General features: G+C 48.5%; 1 protein-coding gene across 2 annotated transcripts in view; it reads right to left on the bottom strand.

Annotated features, from left to right (window-relative positions):
• The window catches only part of ABCB6 (ATP binding cassette subfamily B member 6 (LAN blood group)), a 29,245-nt gene that overhangs the window by 1,193 nt on the left and 609 nt on the right, over positions 1-27,443 (bottom strand). The window contains exons 1-19 of one of the 2 annotated variants that reach the window (XM_083499027.1): positions 26,853-26,875; positions 24,167-24,698; positions 22,287-22,424; positions 19,842-20,031; positions 14,322-14,414; positions 13,499-13,691; positions 13,215-13,336; positions 12,015-12,124; positions 11,686-11,751; positions 11,288-11,413; positions 9,085-9,161; positions 6,356-6,419; positions 5,767-5,852; positions 5,518-5,575; positions 5,241-5,345; positions 2,571-2,745; positions 1,414-1,526; positions 336-430; positions 8-76 (exon numbers count right to left, since the gene is read on the bottom strand). In XM_083499027.1, coding sequence (XP_083355153.1) covers positions 8-76; positions 336-430; positions 1,414-1,526; positions 2,571-2,745; positions 5,241-5,345; positions 5,518-5,575; positions 5,767-5,852; positions 6,356-6,419; positions 9,085-9,161; positions 11,288-11,413; positions 11,686-11,751; positions 12,015-12,124; positions 13,215-13,336; positions 13,499-13,691; positions 14,322-14,414; positions 19,842-20,031; positions 22,287-22,424; positions 24,167-24,682 — 2,396 coding nt within the window. In that variant the 5' untranslated portion in view covers positions 24,683-24,698; positions 26,853-26,875. Of the gene's footprint in view, positions 1-7; positions 77-335; positions 431-1,413; positions 1,527-2,570; positions 2,746-5,240; positions 5,346-5,517; positions 5,576-5,766; positions 5,853-6,355; positions 6,420-9,084; positions 9,162-11,287; positions 11,414-11,685; positions 11,752-12,014; positions 12,125-13,214; positions 13,337-13,498; positions 13,692-14,321; positions 14,415-19,841; positions 20,032-22,286; positions 22,425-24,166; positions 24,699-26,852; positions 26,876-27,443 lie in introns of those variants that run through there. The other variant, XM_083499026.1, reaches the window with a different exon arrangement.

Here is a 27,443-nt window from a genome sequence, read left to right as displayed (position 1 = left end):
AGCTTACCTTCCTCGCTCCATCACTCGGCCATCCTTGATAACTAGGATTTGATCGGCCTTGATCACCGTGGAAAGCCTGCAGAGAGAGCACAACCACCAAAGCTGTTATCAAGAGGGAAGAATGCAGTAGTGATCCCTCCCCAGCTCAGGACTCTCAGTATAACACACCCCGTTTGAGCTCCCCAGAGAGGGAAAAGGAGTCTGCCTGGAGAAATTGATGCAAGTGAGGAACTAGTATTTAGGCTCTCCTCTTCTGAAGGCTGCAGCATCCCTCTAGCTGCTATTATGCTGAAGCCCTGAACAGAAAGCTCCTGTGGTAGGATGCTTGCCCATACCTGTGAGCTACGATGATGGTGGTGCGGTTCGCACACACTTTAGCCAGGGATGCCTGGATATTCCTCTCAGTCTTGGTGTCCAGCGCTGATGTGGCCTGAAAGTGATCCCAGAGTGCATTACAACAATAGAATTATACAGTTCTAAAACTGCTGCAATTATGAAACAGGTTCAAAATGTACCAGAACATCAGTTGCAAACTCAAGGCAAAGCAATGGGCGGATGAAGGTCGGGGACTCTTGACACTGATTGCCAAGAATGGCAGAGAAGATCCCTTGGGTCAGGTGAAATGGTAAAGAAGGTCTCCAAGTAGCTGAATAGCATCGTGGCGGTGAATGGAGGCTCCCAGATTCAGGAAGGCTGAGTGCTACCCATTCTCCCAACCATTTCCAGGGTTTCAACTCCAAGAAAGGAGAGCATATGCGGAAGGGGGCAAAGGGCAGATGAAGGCTAGCTTTAGGAACAAGGAAACAAGTGTGACCCACAACAAAATGTTGCAGCATGAAATGGATACTTCAGTCCATCTCTCCTCACCCAAACAGTCAGCCAGCATTTATTGCCACTGAGCATGTTTTGAGGTGTTTTGTTTTTGTTCCCTTATGGTTATCCCCCCCAGAAAAACCTACTTGGTCTCCTCCAGGTAAGCTGATACCTCCCCTCCTGTGCACGGGTGGCATAGTTCTGGCTACATAAGGAGAGCCACACGTCCATGAATTTCAGAAATAGATGGAAGAAACTGGACCAGCAACGTTGTACTGGGAAGGCTTCTATCCAAGGCTCCCGTCACTTAATTCCAGTTCCCTTCCTCACCCACACCCCATTTTTCCAATCCCCCAACGGTTAGTCAGCATTCTGTGCCGACTTTGCATGCTCAGTCCTTAATTCAGTTATTTCTGGCATGCTCTCTCCCCCTTCAGATTGTGTTTGCTTATTCCTAAATGCTTTCTGTATTAATGCAAACTTTGGTGGTTCTCCTGAGCATGCCAAGTCCTCCCCCCTCTTTTGTGTGGGTGATAGCGTTTTGGCAACGTGAGGACCAGCAATCAGAAAACCGAGATTGCTCTTATTTGCCTTCTTCACCTCATCAAAGAAGAGGATCTGGGGGTTCTTCAAGATGGTGCGGGCAATAGCGACTCGCTGCTTCTCCCCTCCACTCAGCTTCAGACCTCGCTCGCCAACCTGTGTATCATAACCTGCCAGGTACAAGTGGACAAAGCAAAATCAAATGCTGTGTAATAGAGAGGGACTACCTGTGACTTCTGCTGTTCAGGCACTGGGAGTGCCTTGGTTCTACAGCATCTTGCTACACCTCCCAGGTCTACTGCCAAGGGAGATTTGATATAGACACTTTTAGCAAACCCAAAGTCTACTGGCCAGGGCGCTTTAAAACAGGAAGGGATGGGACAAACTCTGAATATCTAGTTTCAGAAGCCAATCCTGATTGCTCTCATTGCCCAAAGGTCCTTCTATCAACTGCTCTTACAGGGTTTCTGGGTGGGAATCTGGACTGTCATAGACCTTGCTCATGTTAACTGAAGAGCTGAAAAAGCTTTTAGAAAACATTGAATAGGATTCCACTAAGTTGTGTGTGTTGGATGACGTCCACTCACACAACAGAATTTCCTCCCCTCTCCTCATGCTGCCTGCCCCCAAAATATGCTCTGGAGAGTTGGGGGAACCCCTGTGATGGGTTCAGTGTGTGTGTGAAGAACCAGGAGTGTATGGGGCTGGGGGAGAAGGAAAACTCCCATTGTGGGAAGTGAACTCATTCCCTATGCATGTATCCCACTGAATTCGACCCATTGAGATGAGCAGAGTCTGTAAGGGAGACCCTGAGAGGGAGAGGGTAAGAGCCAGGGGCAGGTCCTTTCGGTTCAGATAAGAACCCAGGAAGCTGCCGAACGAGGAAGCCCTCTAGCTCAGCACTGCCCACACCTGCCTTCCCCAGTCTGGTGCCTCTTGCCCTCCCTGGCCATTGGTCAAGTGAGAGAAGGCACTCACTGGCTGCTGCTCTCCTGGGTCTCAGGTAGGAGCCTCTCTGTCTCAGCCCTGCCTGGAGAGGCCACGTGATGAAACCCGGGGCCTTTCGCATGCAAGGCATGTGCTCCACCAGTGAGCTGCAGCAGAAGAGGAGGCATCCCGACAGAAGCATCCTGGGTTTCACAGCATCCTGCAGAGTATATTATGAGCTTGATGGCACAGCAAGCATAAGCCAAAGGTGGCAAGCAGCCCCTTACCATCGGGGAAAGTGAGGATGCGTTCATGGATATTAGCCGCGATCGCCGCCTCAATCACCTCCTCATTGGTGGCATCGATGCGTCCATACCGGATGTTGTTGCGAATGGTATCGTTGAAGAGGACAGTGTCCTGAGGCACCACACCAATGTGGGAGCGCAGCGAAGCCTGCTTGGCCTGTGGGGAAAGGGAAATGGGTGGGTTGAAGTGGGGGCAGAGAGAAGGGAAAGGAAGACATTGCCCAGCTAGGAATAGCGTACAAACACACACACACACCCTCCCCAAAGCAGTGTGGTGTTATCACAGCCTTATGGAGAGTTTAGCTTGAGGCATCTGCAAGGTGGGTCTTGTCACTATGAACAACCATGATGTCACACCTTGAAGTGGGGGCAATTTCCCAATTAGACAGCAGCCACCACCCAACCCAATGCCCTCTTTTATTGTCCATTTTTGATGAGATGACTTCTGCTCATACACACTGGCGGAGGAAGAGTAGTGCGGGGGGAGCGCACCGCCCCTGGTAGTGTGATCCCGGTGGGGTGCCATCTTGGCTGCTCCCCCACCCCCGCTGGGTGCCACACCCCCGCAGGCAGCATGCCACGCCCCCGGGACGTGCACCAGGCCCCTGTGGGCAGCACGCCACATCCCCGGGATGCGCGCCAGCCCTGCCCCCGCCTGCTCTCCACCCCCCCGGGTGCCGGAGCATGAAGCTCCGCCACTGCTCATACATGATCTTGTTCTCCATAACACCTGCAAACATTTCAGGGCTTCAGTTCCCATTGGTCCATGCCCTGTAGTTTCCTGCTGAAATCATGTAACTTTTCAAACTCTTCATGTTCTGGGTTGTTGTCCTTTGTCCTGCTTTCATTGCACCGTAGCGCAAGAATTGCCCATCCTGAAGGCAACGCGTGAAGCATTGCAGAACGACAAATAAATGATGTGTGTACAGTCCAGAGTAAATCTACTGCCAATACGCTATAGCAACACGCTGCAGAATACACCCGCAAAAGGAGTCACCAGTCTAGAGGGCACAGTAACACAAATCCCAGGGTAGAACTTAGAGAAGGTAGATGATGGCAAATGAGAGTTACACAGTCATTTTTTTAATCCAAAGAGCTGAAGGCACTTTGAATGAGCAAATCACCACTTGTGATGTGGACACTTGCTCTTCTGTTGCTTTTGATAAACATGTTTTGCTATTTTTGGGAAATTAGGTAGAGGTTTGTGGGGGGAGAATGGTTTGATCAGAGGGGAAAAAAGAAGTGTGAGCGCACACACAACATGGGAAGGGATGTATCTTTCAAGCTTCCCTCCACACTCTTACACACTTGTTTCCTGTGCCATCTACCCTGCATATCAGCATTCATTGCTTCCTAGAGATATTTTGCTCCAATGACCAGTGAAAATAAGAACCCTGCAGGATAGGTTTTTTAAAAAAATTAAAAACCCTAGTGGGGGAGACATGGGGAACCACACATTTCAAAAGAGCAGACAGCAAGCAGCTGGAGCAGACATGAAAAGAGCAGCTGCCCTTCAATCCTCTCCCCCCCCCCCCCGCCCGCCAACCTCAGACCCTCATGAAATCCTGGCACCCAGATGGGGCACCTAGGACTCTCCCCAGATATCCTGTAGCAGTTCCCCCAGTGAGCCTGGGTGGCCAGAGGAGAGGTGGAGGCAGTTTGCAGCTGTGCCTTCCCCAGCACAGCTCTTTCATCCGTCCCTAAATGGAATCACACGTCTCTGCTTTGCTGGGGGCAACCAGCAGAAACCAGGAATTAAGCATCTGGGCTGGGGCAGGAAAAGTCCTGAGGAGCAGAAGGAGAAATGTATGTGCCTGTGTGTGTGTGTGTGTGTGTGTGTGTGTGTGTGTGCAAGTGGAAGGTGGCAGAGCCATTCAAGGGCTACTTTAGCCCTTTAGAACAATGTGTGGGAACCTTTTAAGCCTGGGGGCCAAATGGCAATGGCGGGCAGGGCCAGAGATGCAAGTGGGCCGAGCAACACATTTAAATGTTATCTTTCCACAATACTCTAGTTTCTTCACACACTCCCACACTCCCCTCTGTGTCGTCCATTCAGGCAACCAAGAAATATCTTCTCAGCAGTCGAAGGACATATTCCAGCCAGGCAAAAACACTCATGGAGGGTGCAAAGTGAAAGACAATGGAGGATATGGCCTGAGGAGAAGAGTTGTTGCCTGGGGAGACTTTTGAGGGCCAAACAGAGAAGTGCACAGGGCCAGATTTGGCCGCCCTGGGACTGAGGTTCCCCTTCCTTATTTTAAGCAGAATAACATGATTCCAAGGATGCCAGCTGCTTGTTCCTTTGGGTGACACCTCCTTCCTCCCACTCATCATGCCAAGAGCCTTGTCTCCATTCCGTGCTGGAAGACTCTGGCACCTCACTAATGAAGCCTTCATGAGGATTTCACCATTGTGCTCCTCCATTCATTTCATCTGTGCAAGCATTGCTACTTGCCAGATGGAACTATTCTCCCCCTCCTCACTGCCCACTGTACTAGGGGTGCTCCTGAGCACCCTCCAAAGCTAATTCCAGGGGGCAGGGTGGGGTGGGGTGGAGGAGAGGGAAAGAAGTCTTTGTGCAGGTCTTTCACTGAGGGGGCTGGTTAGGTGAATCCCACCTCTCCTATCGCCACAACATAATTGCCTCGTTACCTTGGAGATATCCTGCCCATCAATTCGGATGCAGCCTCCCCACACATCGTAGAAGCGGAAGAGCAGGCGAATGATGGTGCTCTTTCCTGAGCCAGAGGGTCCCACCTGGGCAAAGAGAGGGGGGCGAGGAAGGGTCAATATGGGTATAGCCAGCAGGAGGAACGAGTAAGCAGGGGAAAGCACTGGGGGGCCCCTTCCGTGGGACCTGCCACTGCTCCCATTGTAGCAGAATCAAAAGAGGGAACACCGTTCATTCTAGGCAGAACTCTCTCCTTACCAGTGCAAGGGTCTGCCCAGGCATCACTGTGAAGGAAACATCACGCAGGACTTCCCTCCTGTGAGGAAAGTGAACAAAAAGCATCTCCAACATTCCGCTGAGGCCCACCACATTTGCCTTCATCCTTTGAGCATCCGCTCTGCCCGTTACCTACCACAATCTCTTTACTGTCTTCTCCATCCTCTGCTTTCCTGACTCACTACCCACCCACCCACCCAGCCAGCCAGCTCTCTGGACCTTCCCCCTTACCCTTCCACATAGCCAAAATGGACATTTTCAAATTCCACACGTCCTGCCAGAAACCGAAGGTCTGCAGCACCTGGTTCGTCCTTCACCTGCAGGTAAACAAAACTGTGACATCATGCATGGTCTTGGGCCTAACTAGTGTGTGCAGAAGCAAAGGAGCTCCTGGAAGGGGGGGGGGAGTGTAGGGTCAGTGGGTAGAGGGTGTGGTTTGCATGCAGGACGTTATGCCAAAAATTCCCCTCCCCGCAAATATTACGAGCAGTCAGAGAAACACACTCCCTGAGAGGACATGGCCATCATAGCAACACTCTGAAGGCATGAGCCCCATAGAGTAATTGCAAGCTGTGTGAAGAGCAATGGCCTTTTGTTTTCCAAGCACACAGTGGCCTTTGAATTTCGGTGCTTGAGCACAACAGGGATTCAGCATCATTATTCCCATTTCTGTCTTATCACCCAGTCCAGACAGTGAACAATCAGAGAGAAGCCACTTCCAAAAAAAAACCCCTTAAGTTGCTGGAGGGAAGGGAAGAGGTATCTAAGAGAGCATAAGCTAGCAGCTATTCACAGCAGCATAGATGTGGCCTGAACTCACTTCTTGCTCCTCACTGAAGAGGTCAAACATGTTCTCCATGTCAACAAATGAGCTTTGGATCATTCTGAAAAAGAAAGAGACTCCATTGGACCACCCAGGGCCAGGTAGTGTGGGCACTACTTAAGCTACTAAAAAGCACTCGGAGGCACGAGTGCATGGCACAAATGTGAATAATATTTGCATATGCTAATGCATGAGTAGGCAAACTAAGGCCCAGGACCGGATCTGGCCCAATCGCCTTCTAAATCCAGCCCACGGATGTTCTGGAATCAGCATGTTTTTACATGAGTAGAATGTGTGCTTTTATTTAAAATGCATCTCTGGGTTATTTGTGGGGCATAGGAATTCGTTCAATTCCCCCCCCCCAAAAAAAAATATAGTCCAGCCCCCCACAAGGTCTGAGGGACAGTGGACCGGCCCCCTGCTGAAAAAGTTTGCTGACCCCTGTGCTAATGTATATGTATTTAAGCTGCCTCTGAGCAAATTTAAATGACTGGGCATTTCACCAGGACTGCACTTTGTAAGTGCCCCCAGCTGTGGTGCTGTAAGCAAAGTTTTTGAAGATCTCACTTTTGTTTAGTTTATTATTTTATTATGTTAGTTTATTCATATTGTTTTATTCAGTGTTGCTCAGCTCACGTTATTAAATTAGGTTAGGTTAATGCATCGTTTTTATACAATGTTACATATGGATTGAGGTTTTGTACTTACTGATATTTTATCTGTCATCTATCTATCTATCTATCTATCTATCATCTATCTATCATCTATCTATCCTAATGCATTTTGAAATGTTAGCCTTATTGTTCATTTGATAATGTTCTGAGCTACTTTGGGTGCAGTTTTGTGTGAAAGCAGCATACAAATAAACTGATAATGATGAGATCTGGGGTGCATGGGACAAAAGACTTGAGGCTTGGGCCCTTTGGGCACCCCCTGCTAGGTGTCACTGATGTGGGTGTGGGTCTAGTTCTCTTCTCTGGTAAGGAAAGAGAAGGGACTGGGGAAGCCATGTATTTGCACTCCAAATATGGCAATCAATTAGACCCCAAGCATGAAAGCAAACCCCATCTGTCACACCTCCCCCACCAGCAAATGTTCCCAAACCTTTAACACATGTTCACACTAAATGATATCACACCTCCTTTGTAACCATCTCTCATACTTCAGAGGACGGAGAGGCTAAGGGGCAACCCAAACTCTTTGGAGGTGGGGGAACGTCTCATGACACAGTTACTAAACACAGGCCTCATTTTCAAGTCTTATTTCAACTTCCTAGGACTGTGTTAGTCTTTATGGTGTTCTATCTTTGTTGCTAGGGCTGTAAAGAGATTATGCAAAAGGGATCACCTTTGCACCAATGAGAGAAACTTTTGAGTTTGGCTCAATATAGTGGTATGAGGGAAATGTGGCTCATTACTGACTTGGCTTTTGAGAAATCAATTTAGTATTGAATTTAATATTCTATTCATTATTTTGCACTTGGCATAGGCAGAGGGCCTTCTTGGTAGTGGCGCCCACCCTGTGGAATGCCTTCCCATCAGATGTTAAGGAGATGAGCAATAACATTTATGAAACATCTGAAGGCAGCTCTGATAGGGAAGCTTTTTATGGTTTAATGTTTTTATATATGGTGGAAGCTGCTCAGAGTGGCTGGAGAAAGCCAGTCACATGATGATGATGATGATGATGATGATGATTTTAATATATTTAATACATGCTGGATACAGGCCACATTTGCATGTCACAGCAAGACTTTCTGTGCACAAGCAAAACGGCACCATATTTTCTCCTCCTAAACAAACCATAATCCTTGGCTTACCATTATGAACAAACCAGGGACGATTATTTGTTTCATTCCCATGATCTGTAGCCAAAGTTTCTTCTTGGCTTACTGACAGTAGAGCAAAATGAACTGCAATCTCTTATTTGTTCAAAATGTAAGCCAAGAATCAAGCCAGGAAGAGCAAAGGAGTCCTCTTAGGTGCATTTACAGTGAACCATTTTACTGTAATGTGCAAACAGCCATACCGTATAATTTTCATCTTACATAGCCCTTCTCTTCTGGTATTGAGTTTCTATTCAGAAATATATCTGTCCCACTTAAAAAAAGGGGGGGGCTCGTTGCTCTCACCATATTCAGAAATCCTCCTTATAGTTTTCAAGCAAAATATTAAGGGGCAATGGACATTTGCTTGTTCTCTGCCTATGATGCCCTAACTCAAACAGGGCTCTGCCCTGCATTTGATGCATCTGTAAAGAGTTAATACATTCCCTGGGAGTTTTCTGTCTTATGGGATAGCAGGCCTGGTTGATTTAATCTGCTGTTTAAAGTCAAGTCTCAATTCCAGAAACCAGTCTACGTGCTCCTTTTTCCTTCTGGTTAAGGCTTCTCACATCTTGTCTCCATATCTGTTTGCTTCACATTACCTCGTCAGCCTCAGTACAACAATAAATTGACAAGTGGTTTTCTCTATGGATTATGGTTTCCTTCAGACACAGATTTTGTAGCCCTCTATGTGGTGGCACTTTACTGTTAGGCAAACCTCAGTCTGGGAGGTAGCAGCATAGAGATGCTGCACTGAACAGGCTTTCATGTAACACTGTCCAATTTTGCAATCTCTCTGTGTGTGGACAAAGTCCCTCAAATTTCATCAACACACTCCTCTCTGCATTCTCAAAATGCCTAACCAACACTACAGAACAAAATAGCCTATGGAGTAGGTTACCTGTAATAGGTGCCAAACCAGTTCAGTGGGGTGTACAGTTGGATGATGTATGTGCCAAAGAGAACATAATCGCCCACCTGGAGGGAACAGAGATGCAAGTCAGAGCCAAAATGATGATGTCTCCCTGTGGCAGAGTGTGGTGTTTATCGTCTTGTTTTTAACAGTCCAGCAGCTCTTCAAGTCTTTGTACAAAACTGCATTAGAGATCCCTGACCCCTTACTAGGGAAAGCAAAACAGTAGCTGGACCTCCACCCCCCACAATCTCTCTCCTCCAGTGCCCAATTTTCCCTCTCAGATATAAGGTATGTTTCTGAGAGAGAGTATTGCGATAGATTTGCACTACACTTCTCAAGTCCAACAGCCCACCATTAGAGCCCAGTCAGCCGTAACTCTACATGCATCCGAGAGGGAGCTGGTTGTTGGGTGATTCTGGTGAAGCAGAATGATAAAGGCTGATAAAGGTCAAAGACTCGTGCAGCACATAAATTCTTGCTCCCTGACCAACGAAAGCCCCATTAAGCCCCTCTTTGGTTTATAAGCCTACTACAAACTCTGACACACACATTCCTCCCATGGCCCAACGAATCATGAGAGCTAGGAACAAACCGGCTAAGGAAGATAGGATGTTTGTTGTTGTGCTGCCAGGGAGATTGTGTTCAACTCGCTCGTGCAAGGCGGGGCCAGTTACAGATCAGGTTTGAGCTGGCTGTTTGTGGAACCTCTGAGTAATTCAGACCTAAACCTAGTTTTCAGAGCCAACGTGCACCTGACAGAGTACTGCATCTGCAGGACTTCATGAAACCACAAATACAGTGGGCAAACAAGCCAGATTGCAGGCTAAAGCCCAGTACTGTGGCCAAGGCAAAGTCTATTATTCAAATTGATTTCTTTTATACTTAACCAAGCTCTGTTTTCCTGTCATTCATATTCAACTTGCCTTAGATCTAAGAGTGAAAGGGCTCCCTCATCTTATGTGTTAATACTGCATCCCTTCCATTACCTCCTCCCCACTTTAATATACAGTATATACATCCTTGTTCTCTCACCATCATTAGGAGTGCACTCCATGTGGGAATGTGTGTTTTCACATCTGGAGTACAAACCCAAAACATGCTGGTCTCTTTCTTCTGATGTTGGTGGAAACTAGCTCCCATTTGGTGAGGTTCCCCCCCCCCACTCCCCTTTAGATCTCTTAATTGGTGACAAACCTTTTCCAGCCTTGCCTCTTGCTTGTGATTGCTTTTGTTCTCAAAGAGAGGTCTAGCTCTCCAATCTGGTTTCATTTTAAGCTTGTGCACCCTCGGCTGCCCATTTTTCTCAGCATGGGTTGAGCGCTGCGACCCTTCGGTCTCCACACAACTTTGAAATTCAGCAAAGGCTAATTAGCCCTTCACAAAGACTTTTGAGAAACTGCCAAGCTCTTATGCCCTCCCCCCCCCCAGCCTTCCCTTCCCACAACTTAACCAGACCACGTCCTGCAACCTCCACTCTTGGGTTCTTAGGTGGCGCAAGCTTGTCCGCCTCCACAGCTCTCCTTGCATCCTCTCTCCTGCTCACTTGCCTTTGTTGCATTTCACAGAACCGAAAAGCAGACTGCAAATATCCCCCCAAAATGTGTTGAGAAACATGTGCCCCTGTGTTTGTTTCTGTCTGTCTGTCTGTCTGTCTGTCTGTCTGTCTCTAGTTCAAGCTGCGTCAGAACACTCCACAAAGAGATTCAGGGCCTCTGCAGAGGCTTCCCTTGCCTTAGGGAGGCCAGCGGACTCTGCCTGGCAGCTGTAACAACGGGGAGAGTGGCTCTCCATTTCTCCAAGCAGAGTGATCCCAATTTGTAGAGGAGGCCCAAGCCACTCCTAGATTTGTGGGGCTGGCTGGCAACAGAATGGAAACTCTTCCTGTAGTGAGGGAAGCCCCATGTAGTCAGCTGCTCCACATGCTGTTGCCTCCACATAGAAAGAGTGACATGTGGCCTGGCTCTTAGTTACAGGTTCCATGTATTATTATTCATAATAGTAATTAGATTTATTACCCACCATACCCCCTAATGTCCCACGGCAGGTTACAATACAAAGCATTACAATTTAAAACCAAATAGAAAGCACACGCATACGATAAAAATCACACAAATATACAGAGATGTGTGTACTCAGAGATGCCCATACCATCTATGCCCCTCTGGCACTGCAATGGGCAAGGACTTACATGGAGCCTCTTCTTGGTCACATAGTAAGCACACAGTAGGGATCCGGCCAGCAGCCCCACCCCGATCACTAGATTCTGGGTCTGGTTCAACAGTGCCAGTGATGCATTGACTTTCCATTCGGAGACCTGCCAGGAGGAGAGAAGAAAGTGGGCCACTGCAGAACCACCCTGCGGCCCACAGAGACCACCCAGCAGATCCCTGAACCCTCCTACCTCCACAAAGCAGGGCGTTGTTGCACCCAGTTGCCTTCCCCTGTCCCACTGCAAGACAGCCAGCAGTACAAACACATACACCATGTACATGGAGGAGCAGAAATAGGGAAGAGGAGGAGCAGACAGTGTACCCCAAAGATAATGGAAGATGCAAGCTCAGTTGCCACACCCTGGTCCTTCCATACCTGGTACTTGACAATGGCATCATTGAAGCGGGTAGCCTCATAGTTCTCGGCATTGTAATATTTTACCTACAACAAAATCATGACACGGATGAGGCAGTGCCAGGCCAGGCCCCCTCCACTTGAAGCTAGAGCCTTCTAGCTTCCCTCCACAAACTAGAGACATTCACCCAACCTGGGGATTCAGCTTCAGATCAGCCGGCAGATGTCCTGCTCTACTCAACTAAAACCTGGAGGCTAAGCTGTTTTAGGCAGTAAACCATCCAGAAAGGCTTGCTGCTACTCCTCATTCTCCCCTCACACTAGGCTCACTAGGGCGGGGGTTTAAGTACCGTCTCAAAGTTCAGAAGCGAGTCAACAGCTCGGGAACGGGCTTCATTGTCACGGGTATTCATTTCACGGCGGTACTTTGTTCGCCACTCAGTCATTATAATAGTCAAAGCTATGGAAAAAAAGAGAGGCCTGGAATCACTGAGACGTACTCAGACAAAAACTATTCCTCAAATACAAGCAAAATTATGATCCATTTCAAGCATTTATTATCACCACAAATGTCAATACAAACTTACAGGATTACACATTGAATATTCCCACACAGAATGAACGGAAACCATTTTTCAGTCACATCCACAGAAACACCTAAGCTGTTTCTTCAAAGGAACTTTATCTGTCAATTTAGTTACATCAGAGAGACCCCAAACTAATCATGCCACAATGAGCTTGCCAATGATGAGTTGGCATGATTTTTAGCAGCACCTAGGCTATTTTGCAGCAATAATTCAATAGCCCCTTGAAAATAACCTCGAAAATGATTCAAAAGTAAGGTTAAAACATAAAATCTAAGCTTTACACCAGATATTTTGTAGATTTTTTTTAATGATGACTAGTAAACTGGAGAGCACTAAGGTGAATCCATCATGCAGGACAAAAATCTGCTTGATTGTAACACAACTTTTAACACCCAAAAGTATATGCTTAACCTTGCAGGAGCAATACTATCAGTACACTAATTTGTATTTGAGATAAAACTTATGAATTGTCTTCAGCTGTATGAACTGCTGCTTTTTATGATAAAGCACCAGAGCAGAAGCCGCTTTTGTGCATGCTGCTATTGTCAAAAGATCTTTTTCATTACCTGATCACATTGCTCATAAATGATGATGCAATTCACCTATACTATATCAGTCTTGGGAATATGTTTCTGGGCACAAATGTAACAAATGAAGACCACTCCACTCACACTTACAGTCTCCCCCATCAGATCCCATCTCTCGCTTTCTCACAAGCTTACTCACAGCTGCCCAGAACTCCACAAATTCACCTCCAACCAGGACCACACTTTAGCCCACCTCAAGATGCCACCAGTCCAAGCCACTCTCACCTCCCTTATCTTCCTGGCTCGCTCTTCTCCCTACAATCCCCAATACCTGTCAAGTGAAAGGCATGCTAACGGGCTTCTAGAGTAGCTGCAGTGGTGGAAACCTTCTCCCCGGCCACCTTACCTCCTGGGGTCCCCCGCTGCAAGCACTCACCAAGATAAAAGCTCATGCAGAGGAAGATGATAAGGCCGAACCAGGCACTGAAGGTTGTGGTGAAATACACAATCGCAATTATGATGTCGGCTATCGTGGGGAAGATGCTGAAGACAATGTAGCTGCCGAATAGAAAGGGGGGGGGAGCAAGTCAGGTCACATGATAGACAAGGTCACACGGCATGCAAGGGCCACCAACATCGCCAGGAGAAAACACGTGAGTGCAGGCACCCCTGAACCAGGAGTGATGGAGAGCCCCCCACTAGCCAGACCCACAAGCACACCTGAGCAAGTTGTTGATGCTGCTAGTGCCTCTGTCGACACTGCGCAGCACCTCGCCCGTCTTGCGACCCAGGTGCCACCGAAGGGAGAGGCTGTGGAGGTGCCTGAGGAGCTGGACCTGGATTTCGCGGCTGGTGAACTGCTGCACGCGGATCCACAGGAAAGTGCGCATGTTGCTAATGAAGCCAGTGGAGCCTAGAGAGAGAAGAGCGGGGGTTGGCTCCTGTGGTTGTCTTCTGCTTCCAGTTGAAAACCTGCCTCCTACTGTAACCCAGAAGGATCTGGCAAATGGCTTCTATTGCCTTGGAACTACCTTGGAGCCTTCAAGCATCCCTGAGCGCAGGCAAAGTTCACTCTGAATGTCACTGTTCTAGGAACTGAGGACGGTTGGTTCTCCACTGCCAACTATACCTTCCTGGGAGCAGGCAGGGGACTCCCGGGTATGTAGAAGTATTTTTGTTTGCAAATTAAAACAAAAAACGGCCCAAGGGTCTATGCTTAGGGGCCTATGGGATTTACTGAACGCTGGGGGCTCATGAGGGTGTCAAGATTGGGACAGGTGGGGGACCTGTAGCCCTTCAGTTGCTGTTGGACCCAGTCAGCATGGCCTGTGACCAGGAACAGTGGGAGTTCTGGTCCAACGTCATCCAAAAGGCCACACGCTCCTCACAACAGATTAACGGAACCACCTGCTTTCTCAGTATGCAGGAAGGCTAAAAATGGAGAGAAAGCACAAACGGATGGCGAAGGTGGACGCAGGTAATCCCAAAGCAGCCTCAGCCAAAGCGCACATGTGCGGGTGTGTACGCACAACAACTGACTCACCAGCACCTCCTCCCTGGAGGAACTTGAGGGCCGCATAGATGCAGACGGTTTGAAGAAGGATACGCCAACTAGCCCCTGTCGTCAGATCGTTCACTGGAGGACAGGAAACAATAGTCACTTTGAAGGCCATAACCAAAGGGGTAGCACAGACAGTGGCGTAGCGTGGGGGGTGCAGGGGGGGCCGCCCGCACCGGGCGCAACATCTGGGGGTTAGGGTTAGGGGACGCAAATCCACGGGTTAGGGGGCGCAAATCCACGGGTTAGGGGGCACAAATTACTTGCCATGCCCCGGGTGCTGACAACCCACGCTACGCCACTGAGCGCAGAGCCCAAATGAAGTCCCACAAGCCTCTCTACGTGGCTCTCAGGCACTCTCGGTATCACACACATACTGGATCCGCTTTGCACCCTCCTTGGATGTTTTTGCCTGGCTGGAATGTGCCCTTAAGCTCTGATAATGCTTTGGCTGCCCAGATGGAGGACAGAAAGGGGGGGGGGGTGTTTGTAGAAGCTAGACTATTGTACAAAGGTACGATCTGCACTGCTCCACCCACTTTTGCCCCTGGCACCACCCACCACCGAGATGTGGCCCTTAGAAGGTTGCCCAGAAGGGAAAGTGGCCCTCGGTCTGGAAAACATTCCCCACCATTGCCTTAATTCTGTTGGTGACTCTGCTTCATACAAAATAGTCTCGAGACAAGTTACAGCACAAAATGTCTAAACATGATCACTATTAAAATTAACTAGCCAGGAAAAGTCCACAAAAATAGCAGAATGAAATGTCTGGGGAAAGATAAAAGTTTTGCCAGGCAATGAAAAGGCATTCATGTGGCCAAGTCTGTTTGGGGAGAGCGTTCCATGAAGGGAGGGAATGAAGGGTTGTGAGGAGAGGAGTCACCACTGAAAAGGCCTTGTCTCTTGTTGACACGCTCCAGACTTCTGCTGGAAGGAACACTCAGAAGAAGAATTCTGAGTCTAGGCTCTGACACTGCTTCCAGCAAGATGCTGCCCACAGAAACTGATCCCCAAAGACATCATGGGAGCCCTGTGTTATACATGCAGTAAATGCATGGAAGTTCTCACCCTACCTCAAAACTTGGGGGGGGGGGGCAGAGAGAAGGCATTATCTGTGGCAGCCCCTAAGTTGTGCGCCTCCCTCCCCACAGAGGTGAGTCTGGTATCTTCATTACACAGCTTTGGGTGAATGCTGAAGGCACACCTCTTTACGCCAGCTTTTGTCTCAAGCCATGCACAGTCATACAGTGGGGCACTGACCCCAGGCAATAGGTCCCAAATACTGAAATACTGCTATTTTTTCGGGAAAAGCACCATGAAACTTGATCTTTGTGCCCAGGCAACAAAGATCTCAAAGCTGGCCTGGATGGAGAAGGACAGAGCTACCTCAGCAGATCAAGAAAGAAAATGCCTACAATTAGCCCCCCTGCGTTCCTGCCTGAGAATGGTGGCTGTATCTATGAGTGCCAAGGAAATGCCTAACACCTACCTGTTGTAGTCTCATCCCCTGAATCTCATAGGCTGCCCAGGCCTATAGGGCACTGCTGCCTTAGGAGGAGGCAGGGCTGCCACAGAACAGGCAGGGGTGGGGAAGAGGTATTATTGCAGGCAAAAGCCTGAGCAAAACTGTCTGGATCAGGCTAGGGTGGGTGGGGGATTTCATCATCAGTTTTGGACTGTGATGGACAGGCAGCACACAGCTTGATGAGTGGAAAGTAGCCATCTCCCACTCCTGTATCCTCGTGATTTCAAAGCACCAGCTTTGGGGTTTCCTCACGCCCCCACCCCCCGCCAAACCCTACCAGGCATTATAGCCTGAAAGCTTTCCACTTTGGGTCGGATCCTGCTCTCCTGACACAGAGCTCCCCTCTGATAGTCCCCCTCCTTGTTTTGCATACCTCGTACTCATCCTGCCCCATCCTTTGCTGGGAAAGACACCACCGGTGGAGTCTCCTGGCTTCCTTTATTCTCTTTCAAGGCACCACACAGCCACAAAGATCCCACCCCTCCCACCCCACTGCTGGGCTGCTGGGAGACCAGGCAGAGGACACAAAGGCTCCTTGTTTGCTCCCCGCCAGCGGCACTTTGCTGGGTAATCCTAACTGGCAGGGTGGGTGACCCCATCTGGGAGTGCCCCTCCTTTGCCTTTCATTCTCTCTACATGGGGGGGGGGAGGATCCCCTTCCCCACAACCCAACTTGCTTTACCCAGCACATGGTGGAGAGTGTTAATCCACCCTGTTCCCAAGCACAGGTAGAAATGATACTCTCACACGTGGAGAGAGGTTGGCATCCTTGCGGAGGGGGGGGGGGAGGCAATGAGGACGGGCAACCTGGAACAGAGACCTCGCTGCTGTTATTACATATCACCCACAGGCTGCTTTTCATTTTAAAATAACTCTTTTGCAATATTTTGTTCTACGCAACTACCACGAGGTAGGCTGTTCCCATTCCGCAACACAGCGAACTGAGGACGAACAACAAGGAGGCGGCTAAAGCCACACAACGGGCCCGTGGCAAAGGTAGGATTTCAACCCAGATCTCCCAGACTGAATCCCAGACTTGGAGGTGTGTCATCTCTCCACCCACTTCTGCTTCATTGCACCTCCTTCCATGCCTTGGCAATAATGGCAAGAAGGAAAGCGCAGCAAAGCTACCTAGGGTTCGGTGGCCATATGTAGCAGCCTGACAGAGGCCTAGTTCGCCCATCACAGAGCTAGATGGAGCACTGCTCTGCCCCTGTTCTTAAGTCCATGCTGCAGGTAAGAGCATTTGGGCCCAGGACTGGCAGAAACAGCAGCTCGATGTGCCGAGGTTGCTGGCAGGCTAGGCGATCTGGCTGAGATCTGGAGGGTGCACCCATCTCCCCCAGGTGGGACGAAGAAGAATATATCTGCTCAGCAGCTGCTTAGCATGTAGGGCAGAGAGCTTCCCCCACTCCCGAATCCATTCCCATCGAGCGATTTGGTATGCAGTTTGCAATTCCATGCCTCCCGCCTGCAATGACTCCTTTGTAAAGTCTAAAAGTCAGGGCTGAAAGGCAGGTCCGGAGTCCATCCTCCCCTATTCAGACACCTCTCAATAGCTGCCCTGAGCTGGCACTTGCACCGCCCACCGGGGCATGGGAACCTGGCACACACCAACGGCTTCTGCTAACAAAGGCAGCGCCCCTCCTCCACGGCCTGCCCACCTCTTCCCCACCCCCCCACCCCTGAAGCTCAATGCAGAGTTAGTCTGGGAGTAAGCAAGATAGGAGGTCAGGGCTCAGGACAGAAGCCTCAGGGAGATCCAAGAGCGTCACTAAATTCCCCGAGTCTTCCTGTACCAAAGTCTTCTCCCAATCCCCCAAACTAATGCCATATGACTGTGCAGATTCAGTTGGAAATGCAAGTCTCCCTCTACTCTTATTAAACACGTTCCTAAACAGGAAAGTTGCATCCTGCCCCACAAAGTTCAAAATGTAAGTTTGATGAAGAAGGTTGGCCTGGGAGGGAAGGAGGGAAGCCACAGGAGAGCAGGGATGAGATCCTGGAGGTGTGTAGGGAGAGTCAAGCTTGGTAGAGGAAGGGAAACAAGAAGGCTTTGATGAAGAATGGGGCCGAATGGAGGAATGTAAACACAGGGGCGGAAGCAATTCCTGCTCTACCTAGTTTGCAAAAATGAGATGGCAGCATTCTAGAGACTGCGAGCAGGAAGGGGTGCCAGATTTTTTAAACTGGCATATTGGGGAGAGGCAATACAACTCCCTTCGCCTTCTTCTATCATCAGCTATTTTTATATGAGAAACCATTCAGAAGTAAGACCAGGCAGAAGGCCTTCTTGGTAGTGGCGCCCTCCCTGTGGAACGCCATCCCTTCAGATGTCAAGGAGATAAGGAACTACATAACTTTTAGAAGACATCTGAAGACAACCCTGTATCGAGAAGTTTTTCATATTTGATGTTTTGCTATGTTTTAGATATGCTGTAAGCCACCCAGAGTGGCTGGGGAAACCCAGCCAGATGGGCAGGGTATAAATAATAATAATAATAATAATAATAATAATAATAATAATAATAATAACAACAACAACAACTTCCACCCCTGCAGTCCCAAGTGGTACAGCAAAGAACTCCCCCCACCCTCAGCCTCAGTGCACTGCCTCTTTCTTCTTCACAGGGCTTGAGGTGCCTCTATGGCCCGAGGGCTGCATTCCTTCCTGGATAACCTTCCCTGGACCACATGCTAGTGCTGGGCGGAGCCAGAGGCAAAAGTGGGCTGGGCAACAAATGTAAATTTTAGCTTTGTACAGCAGCCCGCTCTCTTCACACACACTTCTCTGTCCTCCATCCAGGTAAGCAAGAGGCATTCCCAGAGTTCAAGGACACATTCCAGACAGGCAACAACGCTTTGGGACATGATGCAGGGCCGGTGAGGGGCTTGGCTAGGGGAAAGTTCTGAGGGCCAAGTAGAGAGGTCTGGGGGCCACACTGGCTGTCCACCCTAGTTCTAAGGGGCAAGAGCAATCGGGAGCAACGTGGTCAGTCAGTGCAACGGGGACTCAACAGCCCTGTTTACTTCTTATGACTGGCTCCACCTCAAGAGATCATGTTCTGAGCACACTGTCCCAGTATTTAAAACAATAATAACAACCAGAGCTTATTCTCATGTGGGTAGTCGGCCTCCAATACCAGGCAAGGAATCTATTTAAAAACTGCTTCTCCTCATGCCACAACAAGGAGAGTGGCTGGGGCAACCCAGCACAATATGAGGGGTATAAATAATAAAATTATTATCTATATAAGCTGCTCCGCACCACCTCAGGCCCTGGGGCATTCTCTCGCCCCTGATGGTGCATGCTTTGGAAGCCCTGAGCCCTCATGCTGTGCTGGACATGCCAAGCCTGTCCCTTAAACGTGTCAAGGGCTCTGCAGGCCTCAAGGAACCAGGCTGCTTAAGGGCCTCTTCAAACATTACACATTGAGCGAGTGCCTCCAAAACTAGTGTTTAGAAACAAGTGTTTGATAAGGACCCGCTCCCTGAAGAGCTTCCAGTTGGCTGCAATATCTGTATCCAGCCAAAGGTCTACCTGGCTTTTGGCGGAAAGGTAAACGACGTTTCCGTGCGCTGCTCTGGTTCGCCAGAAGCCGCTTTGTCATGCTGGCTACATGACCCGGAGGCTGTACACCAGCTCCTTCAGCCAATAAAGTGAGATGAGCGCTGCAACCCCAGAGTCGTCTGTGACTGGACCTAACGGTCAGGGGTCCCTTTACCTTTAAGCAGCCCCAAAGGTTGCCCTTGGCCCCTTCTCTTCCCTGTAAGTCCTCTGCACATTTGCCAATGCCTATATCAGGGCGCCCTCTCTTGGTCAATTCAGAATACTTGTCCAAACAGAGGTTCTGTCCTCTCCCCAAACCCCATTCTAAGAGAAACCCCTGACATTAATGCCAGGCCCTCTCCCATTGCACATCCGCCTCTGCTAGGGGCGGCAGCACCATGCCTCTCTGGAAGCAGCCCTTTCCGCTTACCAATGTACTTGTAGTAGAGGGGCACGAAGACGTTGATGCCACGCTCCAGCCCCATCAGCATCAGGCAGACGATCACCAGCCCCTGCAGTGGGTAGCTCCCCTTGGGCCACATGTACTGTATGAGGAGACTTATCTTCCGGCCCAGATCCCTCCAGGTGGAGCGATTCTGTCTGGCATCTGGAAGCAGGGGCTGAGACACAGAAAGGACAGTGAGTAGGGGAAGGGGACTCTGCTTTTTGGCAGGGAATATTTGGGGAAGGGGACCACAACAACCTATTCAAATGGCATCTGGGCAACGATGAGAGCCAACACCTGGGAGGGGGCAACTGAGCAAGATGGGGGGGCTATGGTCACTTCTCAGCAAAGGGCACAGAGAGCATTTCAAGTAAACACAACTGGAAAGGGAAGGAAAACCATGAGAGTCACAGAACTTGAGGGTTCGGTGCAGAAAATGTTCAGGAAAAAATAGGACTAGAAAGGCGCAGTGTTGCAAAATCTTTTTTTAAATGTTTGAATAGGACTCCTATACAAGAAAGAGCAGGATATAAATTTAAGAAATGAAATATATATTCAGAGGGTCCACGGTGTCCAGATTTTACTGTATGAAGCAGTACCACCCCAGCGCTAGGACTACAGTGACCTCCAATCTGGCCCAGTATTCTCAAGCAGTTATAGTGGTATAGGAATACAGTACTTGAGCCACATAATGACACTCACCAGTAAATGCCGCTATTCCAGCAAAAGAAGTGAAATTACAGATTACTCCAAGGCTCATTAAGGTCCTTCTAGTATAACATTCTGTGGTCAACTAGATGTTCCAGGAGATTCACAAGATTTGGTGTCATGGCAAACAGCTGTTGGTTTTGCCCTCCTCCATCAATTTATTATGGCAGGAGTGGGGAACCTGTGGTCCTCCATATGTTGCTGGACTACAACTCCCATCATCCTTGACCATTGGCCATGTTGGCTGGGGCTGAGGGGTGCTGGAGTCTATGAACACCCAGAGGGCCAACGGTTCCCCTTCCTTAATTAATCACATTTTCTCCCCAAACCAAAATACATTGCAGAAGCTAATTTTTAATATTGCAGAATTAATACAAGACATTGTGAACATCTGTTTAAATTGCATAATTGATACAGGTCACAGAGATCAGATTTTCTGGTTGCAGAAACGGCATTGATGGCATGGGCAGCAAATTCTAATTTTTTACTGATTAGTGCAGAGATCATATACAAGAAATATCCACAGTGCCACCTGCTGGAGCCTATTCACATTCACCTTCAGTTCCCCCCTTTTTTTTAAACCAACAAAAGTGATTCTCCAACGATGAACATTTAAAATATATATTAGATAGAACTCAAAGCTCTTTTGCACAGTTGCAAAATTTCCTTCATTAGCCACCAGTGTAAAAGGGAGCAATGAACATTCAGCTCCTTAACTCACTCACCCTGTGGTGGGGAATCTTTTAGGACCACCCAGCAGGCCAGATCACTATCTGTCTGTACCCCAGAGGCCAACTTGGACATCAGATGATTGGCATTCATTTTGATTTAAAAAAATCAGATCTCACCCTACTATACTGACACATCCATATCTAACTTGCCTCTCTGTAACCTTTACAACAGCCCTAAATGTACACAAGTACTCAATCTCTCACTAGCCCAACAGTCCATGGCAAAAGGGCCACTGGTAAGGTTAGTCAACAGTTTTGCCTCAGGGCACTCTTGAGTGCTCCACCTCACAGGGAAGTTTCGTGCCACTGAACCAGCTAGGCACACTTGTTTCCAAACCTCTTCAAACCACACCTTTGGTGAACTTTTCCCTACAGCCTGCAATCTACTCTGAAGGTGCATTCTAGCATTGCCAGTTCTCTCCATCCAGAGCTTAGCCACTGAGGCTCCTGTGATTTTAACATCTTTAAAATTCGGATAAATTCAACAGGTGCTGCTCCCACCCACCCACCCCACTGCAGCTCCAGGACCACAAAAGCAGCATCCACCTGTTTATTTTTTTCAGTGTCATATCATTGGTTAAAAGCTCCTGATCTGTATGCAGGGATTAACTGTAAAACCACTCTGGAAACTGTAGTTCTGGGAAGAGAATAGAGGTCTCCCAACAACTCTCAGAACCCTTAACAAACTACAGCTCCCATAATTCTTTGGGGGGAGTCATGACTGCTTAGAGTCACAGTGCTTTAAATATACGGTGTGAATGTGGCCCCTGTGTGGAACTGTAATACTGTTTCAAAATGGCAGCTATTTTAAAGAGAGAAACCGCAGCTACAGGCTCTTCTTAACAGAGTAGTGCTTCTGGCACCAATAATGTTATTCTAGTTCCCTCCCCGCACACCCTGCAACTGGTTCACGGGGGTGGAATTAACAGGATAGACAGAGACAGGCAGACGTAGAAGAAGAATTGGGCTGTTTAGGAGAAGAGAAACCTACCTGACTATGCTCCACGTCGCGTTCATCTTCATTGATCAGCAGCATGTAGGGTTTTCGAGGCAGCCCTGGGGCCTTTATCCCCAGGGCAAAGAGGGCGAAGGTGCAGAAGTAGCGCAGTAACCACAGGCTGAATTGTACCTGGAGGAGGTTGATCTCATGTCAGATGTGTGTCTCGCAGCGACCCACCTGCCCCGCTTTGCTCCCCACTGAAAGCTACAAACCAAGCAGTGCTTCCTTTCTAAGATCTAAACCAAGAGTCAAATGGCTTGGAGTGGAGAGAGGGAAACACCCATCAAGGGCGGTATTTTTAAACTTGATTTATTATTTAAAATCTTTTTAGGCATTTCATTGGCCAAAAGCATGATTTGAGCCAATTGACCAAAGACTTGCCAAGTACATAAAAACATTGGATCTAGAACACACATAATTATCCTATATCACATAATCTAATTCCTTGCAGAAAACCCCAGGATACAATCCCTCCCAGAAGCTTTAAGGAACATTTGGTGATAGATGGTCCTGACCCCTAGAGAATTGTGAAGATGGCTTGGCTGAATTTGCTTCCTGTTGCTTCCTGAAGCCTGTTCCTGTTTGAAGATGCCTGCAGTTAGGGCAGATGGCCAGCAGGGGAAGTTAGGTCATGTGACTGAGGTAGAAAGGAAGAAGCCTGAAGCTGTCTGGAATGGCAAGACAGGAGGATATTTGCTCCTAAATGTGAGTTCTTGGTTCCTCTGTGGATGAAGAGTGAGGGGCCTTCGCAAGGAGATGACATCTTGACTCGAAAAATGGTAGGCTGCCACTTGCAAAATGGCTTCACATTGTTTGTTGGCCAAAAACAAACCAACCACCCAAAAAGAACAAATCTTGGCTAGTCTGCTACGCTGGATTCACATCTTTAAACAAACCATAGTTAAGCTAGGCTTAACTAGCTTCTTTATATCCCACCCATCTGGGAATCTCCAGGTAGGGCTGGGGGGAGAGCTGTTGCCAGCCTTCCCCAGCCAGGTGCTCTCCAGATGTGCTTGGGCTACAACTCGCATGAACCTCAGCCACATTTTGAAAACCCTGGAATATGAGGAGTCCCATAAGGAGGTGTGTAGACAGTGGGCAATTCAGCTGTACAGTTGGGGTGGGGGAATAGTGGTCAGGCCCTAATCGTTACATGGAATCTGTGCCATGGAATAAGTTCTCTACTTTCCAGTCTCTTGCTAAAGGGTATTGCCAGAGGGCAAGGATGTTAGTTAACGATGTAAAGAAATGTGAAATCTCAACTTGTGGCTGGAAAGCCTTTTTGGTAGGACTTTGTGCTGAGTCACTGGGCAAAGTCCCCTGCAAATTATTCAGCAATCTCCTGTGTGTGTGTGCGTGTGTGTGCGCGCGCGTGCATGTGTGGTTGTGTGGAAAGGGGGAGGAGCACACACCACTCATGTCTAAAGCTTTCTGTAGCTCAAACAACAGTGACTCAGCAAAAATGGGCTGGGAAGAAGGCGCCAAGCAGTGGCTGGCACTTAAGAGCAACAACTAGCAAGTGTTGAAATCAGCAGGTTTATTTGGTTCTAATCTTCTCCCATCTCCAAATATTCTACCACCCTGCCAAAAAAATCCAGGATACAGTGGTACCTCTAGTTACGAACTTCATTTGTTCTGGAGGTCTATTCTTAACCAGAAACTGTTCTTAACCTGAAACTGTGCTTTTGCTAATGGGGCCTCTTGCTGCCGCTGCACTGCCAGCACACAATTTCCGTTCTCATCCTAGGGCAAAGTTCTCACCTCAGGGTAATTCTTCCAGGTTAGCGGAGTTTGTAACCTGAGGCGTTTGTAACTCAAGGTACCACTGTATATATATGCTCCTACCTGTTGCCAAACCCTCATTGACCTACCTTCTGGTTGGCGTTTTCCAAGCCCCACCACCAGAGTGGGCTGTTCCAGGAGATGAAGGCCAGGTTCTCGGCTGCAAAAGCCAGAGCCCAAAAAAGGAGGAGGATGGCACCATGGCCTCTGATCCGGTCCTGCGCCAGAACTCTGGTGCGTTCCAGGTGGAGCAGCCCAACCGAGCTGATCCAGCTCGCGGCAGAGAGGCAGGCGTACAGCACCATGTACCCATAAAGCTGTTGCATGCCCAACACCTGCCACAGAAAGGTGACAAAGGGCAGCAGTGCAAGGAGCAGAGAGAGGAGGACTTGGATGTGGTACAGGCGGGAACGTGGGATATACTTTGGCTCCATGGTGCGGCTGAACCGGGCATAGCAAGCGTACTGCAGGGCCCCCAAGAGGATGCAGACGCTGAGCTGCACGGAGGGCACCAGCGTGAAGTAGAAACAGGGGTACAGCCCCTGCTGAGCCCATGCACGTGCCAGGGAATCGTTCCCCTCACAGTAGCTCTGTAGCACCACCATCCTGTCGGCTGGGGAGCTGCAGAAACACAGATGAAAGGAACAAGGAAATTAGAACATATGCTTGGGCTACTATTTATTTATTTATATCCCACCTTTCCTTCAAGGAGCTCAGGGTGGAATACATAATTCTCCTCCTCCTCCACAACAAGCCTGTGAGATAGGTTAGGCTAAGAATGAGTGACTGGTCTAAGGTCCCCCAGTGAGCTTCATGGCTAAGTGGGGATTCAAACCATGGTCTCACAGGTCTCACTCCAACACACTGCTTTGCCACACTGGCTTTATATTTCAACGCTGTCTGCAAATATGTTATATATAATATATGCAAACCCACAGGCATATGATGTTCTCACAGGCTTAAATTCAAGTGCAGAAGTAAACATGCCACATGATGCTACACACACACACACACACACACACACACACACTATGCAGGCATGAAAGCAGTCACCCATCTTGGACAATTTTTTTAATCCTTCTTGCTCAATATGCCACCCCATCAAAAGAGACAGGGTGAGACACTTCATAGGGAAATGCAAAAGCCCTTTGTGGCTTAGGGCCCTTGTATCTATGGGACCGCCTCTCCTGGTATGCCCTGCAGAGGGCCTTAAAGTCCATGAATAACCATAGTTTAGAGGTCCCAGGCCCTAACGAAGTCAGACTATCCTCCACCAGGGCCAGGGCCTTTTCAGTGATGGCTCCGACCTGGTGGAATGCTCTGTTCCATGAGACTAGGGCCCTTCAGGATTTGACCTCCTTCTGTCGGGCCTGTAAGACAGACCTATTCCACCTGGCTTTTAATTTGAATTCAGCCTGATCTTTTATTTCCATTTTTTCCCTCCCCCTCCCCTTTAATGAAGATCACCCGCTCTGAGACCCCACAGCTAATTCAACCCTGGCCTCTTCACTGGCCCAAGTAGGACCAATTCAGCCAGCTAGCCCTGGGGATTATCTAATTGATTTTTTATTTTTGAATTTTATTGTTATTCATGTTTTTTATACTGTATTTTATGCTGCTTTTATAATTAAGTGTTTTAAAGTGCTTTTAAATTTGTTGTTAGCCATCCTGAGTCCGGTTTTTGAACCGGGAAGGGCGAGGTATAAATAAAAAAATATTATTATTATTATTATTAGAAACCACACAGTATCTGGGGCAGAGATCTCACCTTGTTGTTCACCCCACCTCCTAGTTTAAGGAATTGCTTAGCACAAGGCATCAAGAACTGCCACACTTAAAATCAGAGTGATAGCTGCGTGGGGAGGAGCTGTATCTTGGTAACATTTTTCTTTTGAGAATAGTGGATAGATTTTGCTCATATTTAGGGCCTATCTGTTTACTCATGTTTAGGTCAGGTAGGATTTTTTTCACAATTTTAGATTTTCCAGTAGCCATGGGGAAGGTTGCCCCCCACTCCTCTTTTCCTTCTAACATGGCTTGCTTTCCTAAGTCTTCTGCAACAATTTTTGTGCAGACACTTTCTGTGGTGCAGATGTTCTGTGCTTATGGCACAGTGCTCTGGAATATTTGGGATAATCTGCCATCGGCTGGCAAGTAGATAGCCTTCCTTTATGGGAAGGATTTACATATCTCAAGGGCATATGTCAAGGGCTGCTTTGGGGGAAGAGGGATCTATTTCAGGCAGTAGGTGGCTTCATCCCCATTCCCTCTCCTGCAATCCCAACGCCCCCTTCCCCTTGTCACCCACATGAAACTGGGGGCAGGGTCACGTGTGGCACTAGTGCTGTGGGTTGCCACAAAGACATTTGGCCCTTCACAAGTCTATTCTAGGATGGCAGTTCCGTAGATGTTGATAGACTCTTCTGATGAAATTGATCCTTTAAAAACAGAACAAAACCTCTAAGCCTGTTGTGTGCGTACAATAGCGTGATCCCAGATCATTGAGTTTCACAGGTCAACTATGGTAGCAAGTATGCACATTAACCGGGGAATTAACCCCATTGAGCCCAGTGGGGCTTACTTCTGAGAACACATGCACTGTGTGACTCCTTGTTGCCACTCTCCATAACCTTTTGCACCTAACTGCTTTCTCCTCGGTTTGAGTTCCATTAATGTTTAACGTCCTCTGAACCCAACCCATATGACTTTGGTAGCTGAGACTTCGATAAAATAAACAAATTAAACATATTTGCATCAGTTTGCTGGCTGGCATACCGTAATTTACAGTGCTGGTGCTACTAGAATGGATGCAATGCACTGAAGTTTTTGCTCAGCTATCTTCCCTCTGCCCCACAGCTTTTAATACACAAATAAACCCTGAGCTACTTTCCCAAATGCTAGAAACTTGTCTTCTTTTTTTAAGGGCCACTGATATAGCCTTTTCCTCCATGAATATCCTCAACGGGTATTTCTGATGCCTTCCTCCACACCTCTCCGTGGGTTTTAATCCGTTCTTTCTGATGCACGATATCAAAATAGCACATCATCACCGTGTTGTTATGACTACACTCCGCGCCCTCGAGTGGCGCTTTGGATTCCTGCCCTCCCCGGGTCCAGCTGCTGTGTGTTCCCACTTTCCAAGCGGTGAACTTTCCCAGGCAGAAGCCGCCAGCTTCCTGACTCAAGGGCACCCCGGGGAGCACAGCGAGGAGACGACGGTGCTGAGCACCCACCCTCGCCGCCTACCCCTGTTACCCCACACACTTTGGGCAACAGGCCTGGCTGCTGGGCAATGGGCTCGGGCATAGGAGGAAGAGGAGGCGGCGGTGGAGATCAAGCCATGGGGCTGTGTTATCCCCCGCCCCC

Source organism: Podarcis liolepis, assembly GCF_965112155.1.
Source record: "Podarcis liolepis genome assembly, chromosome: 1".
Taxonomy (NCBI): Eukaryota; Metazoa; Chordata; class Lepidosauria; order Squamata; family Lacertidae; genus Podarcis; species Podarcis liolepis.
The sequence above is the reverse complement of the archived record's forward strand: the minus strand, read 5'-3'. Positions and strand labels throughout refer to the sequence as shown.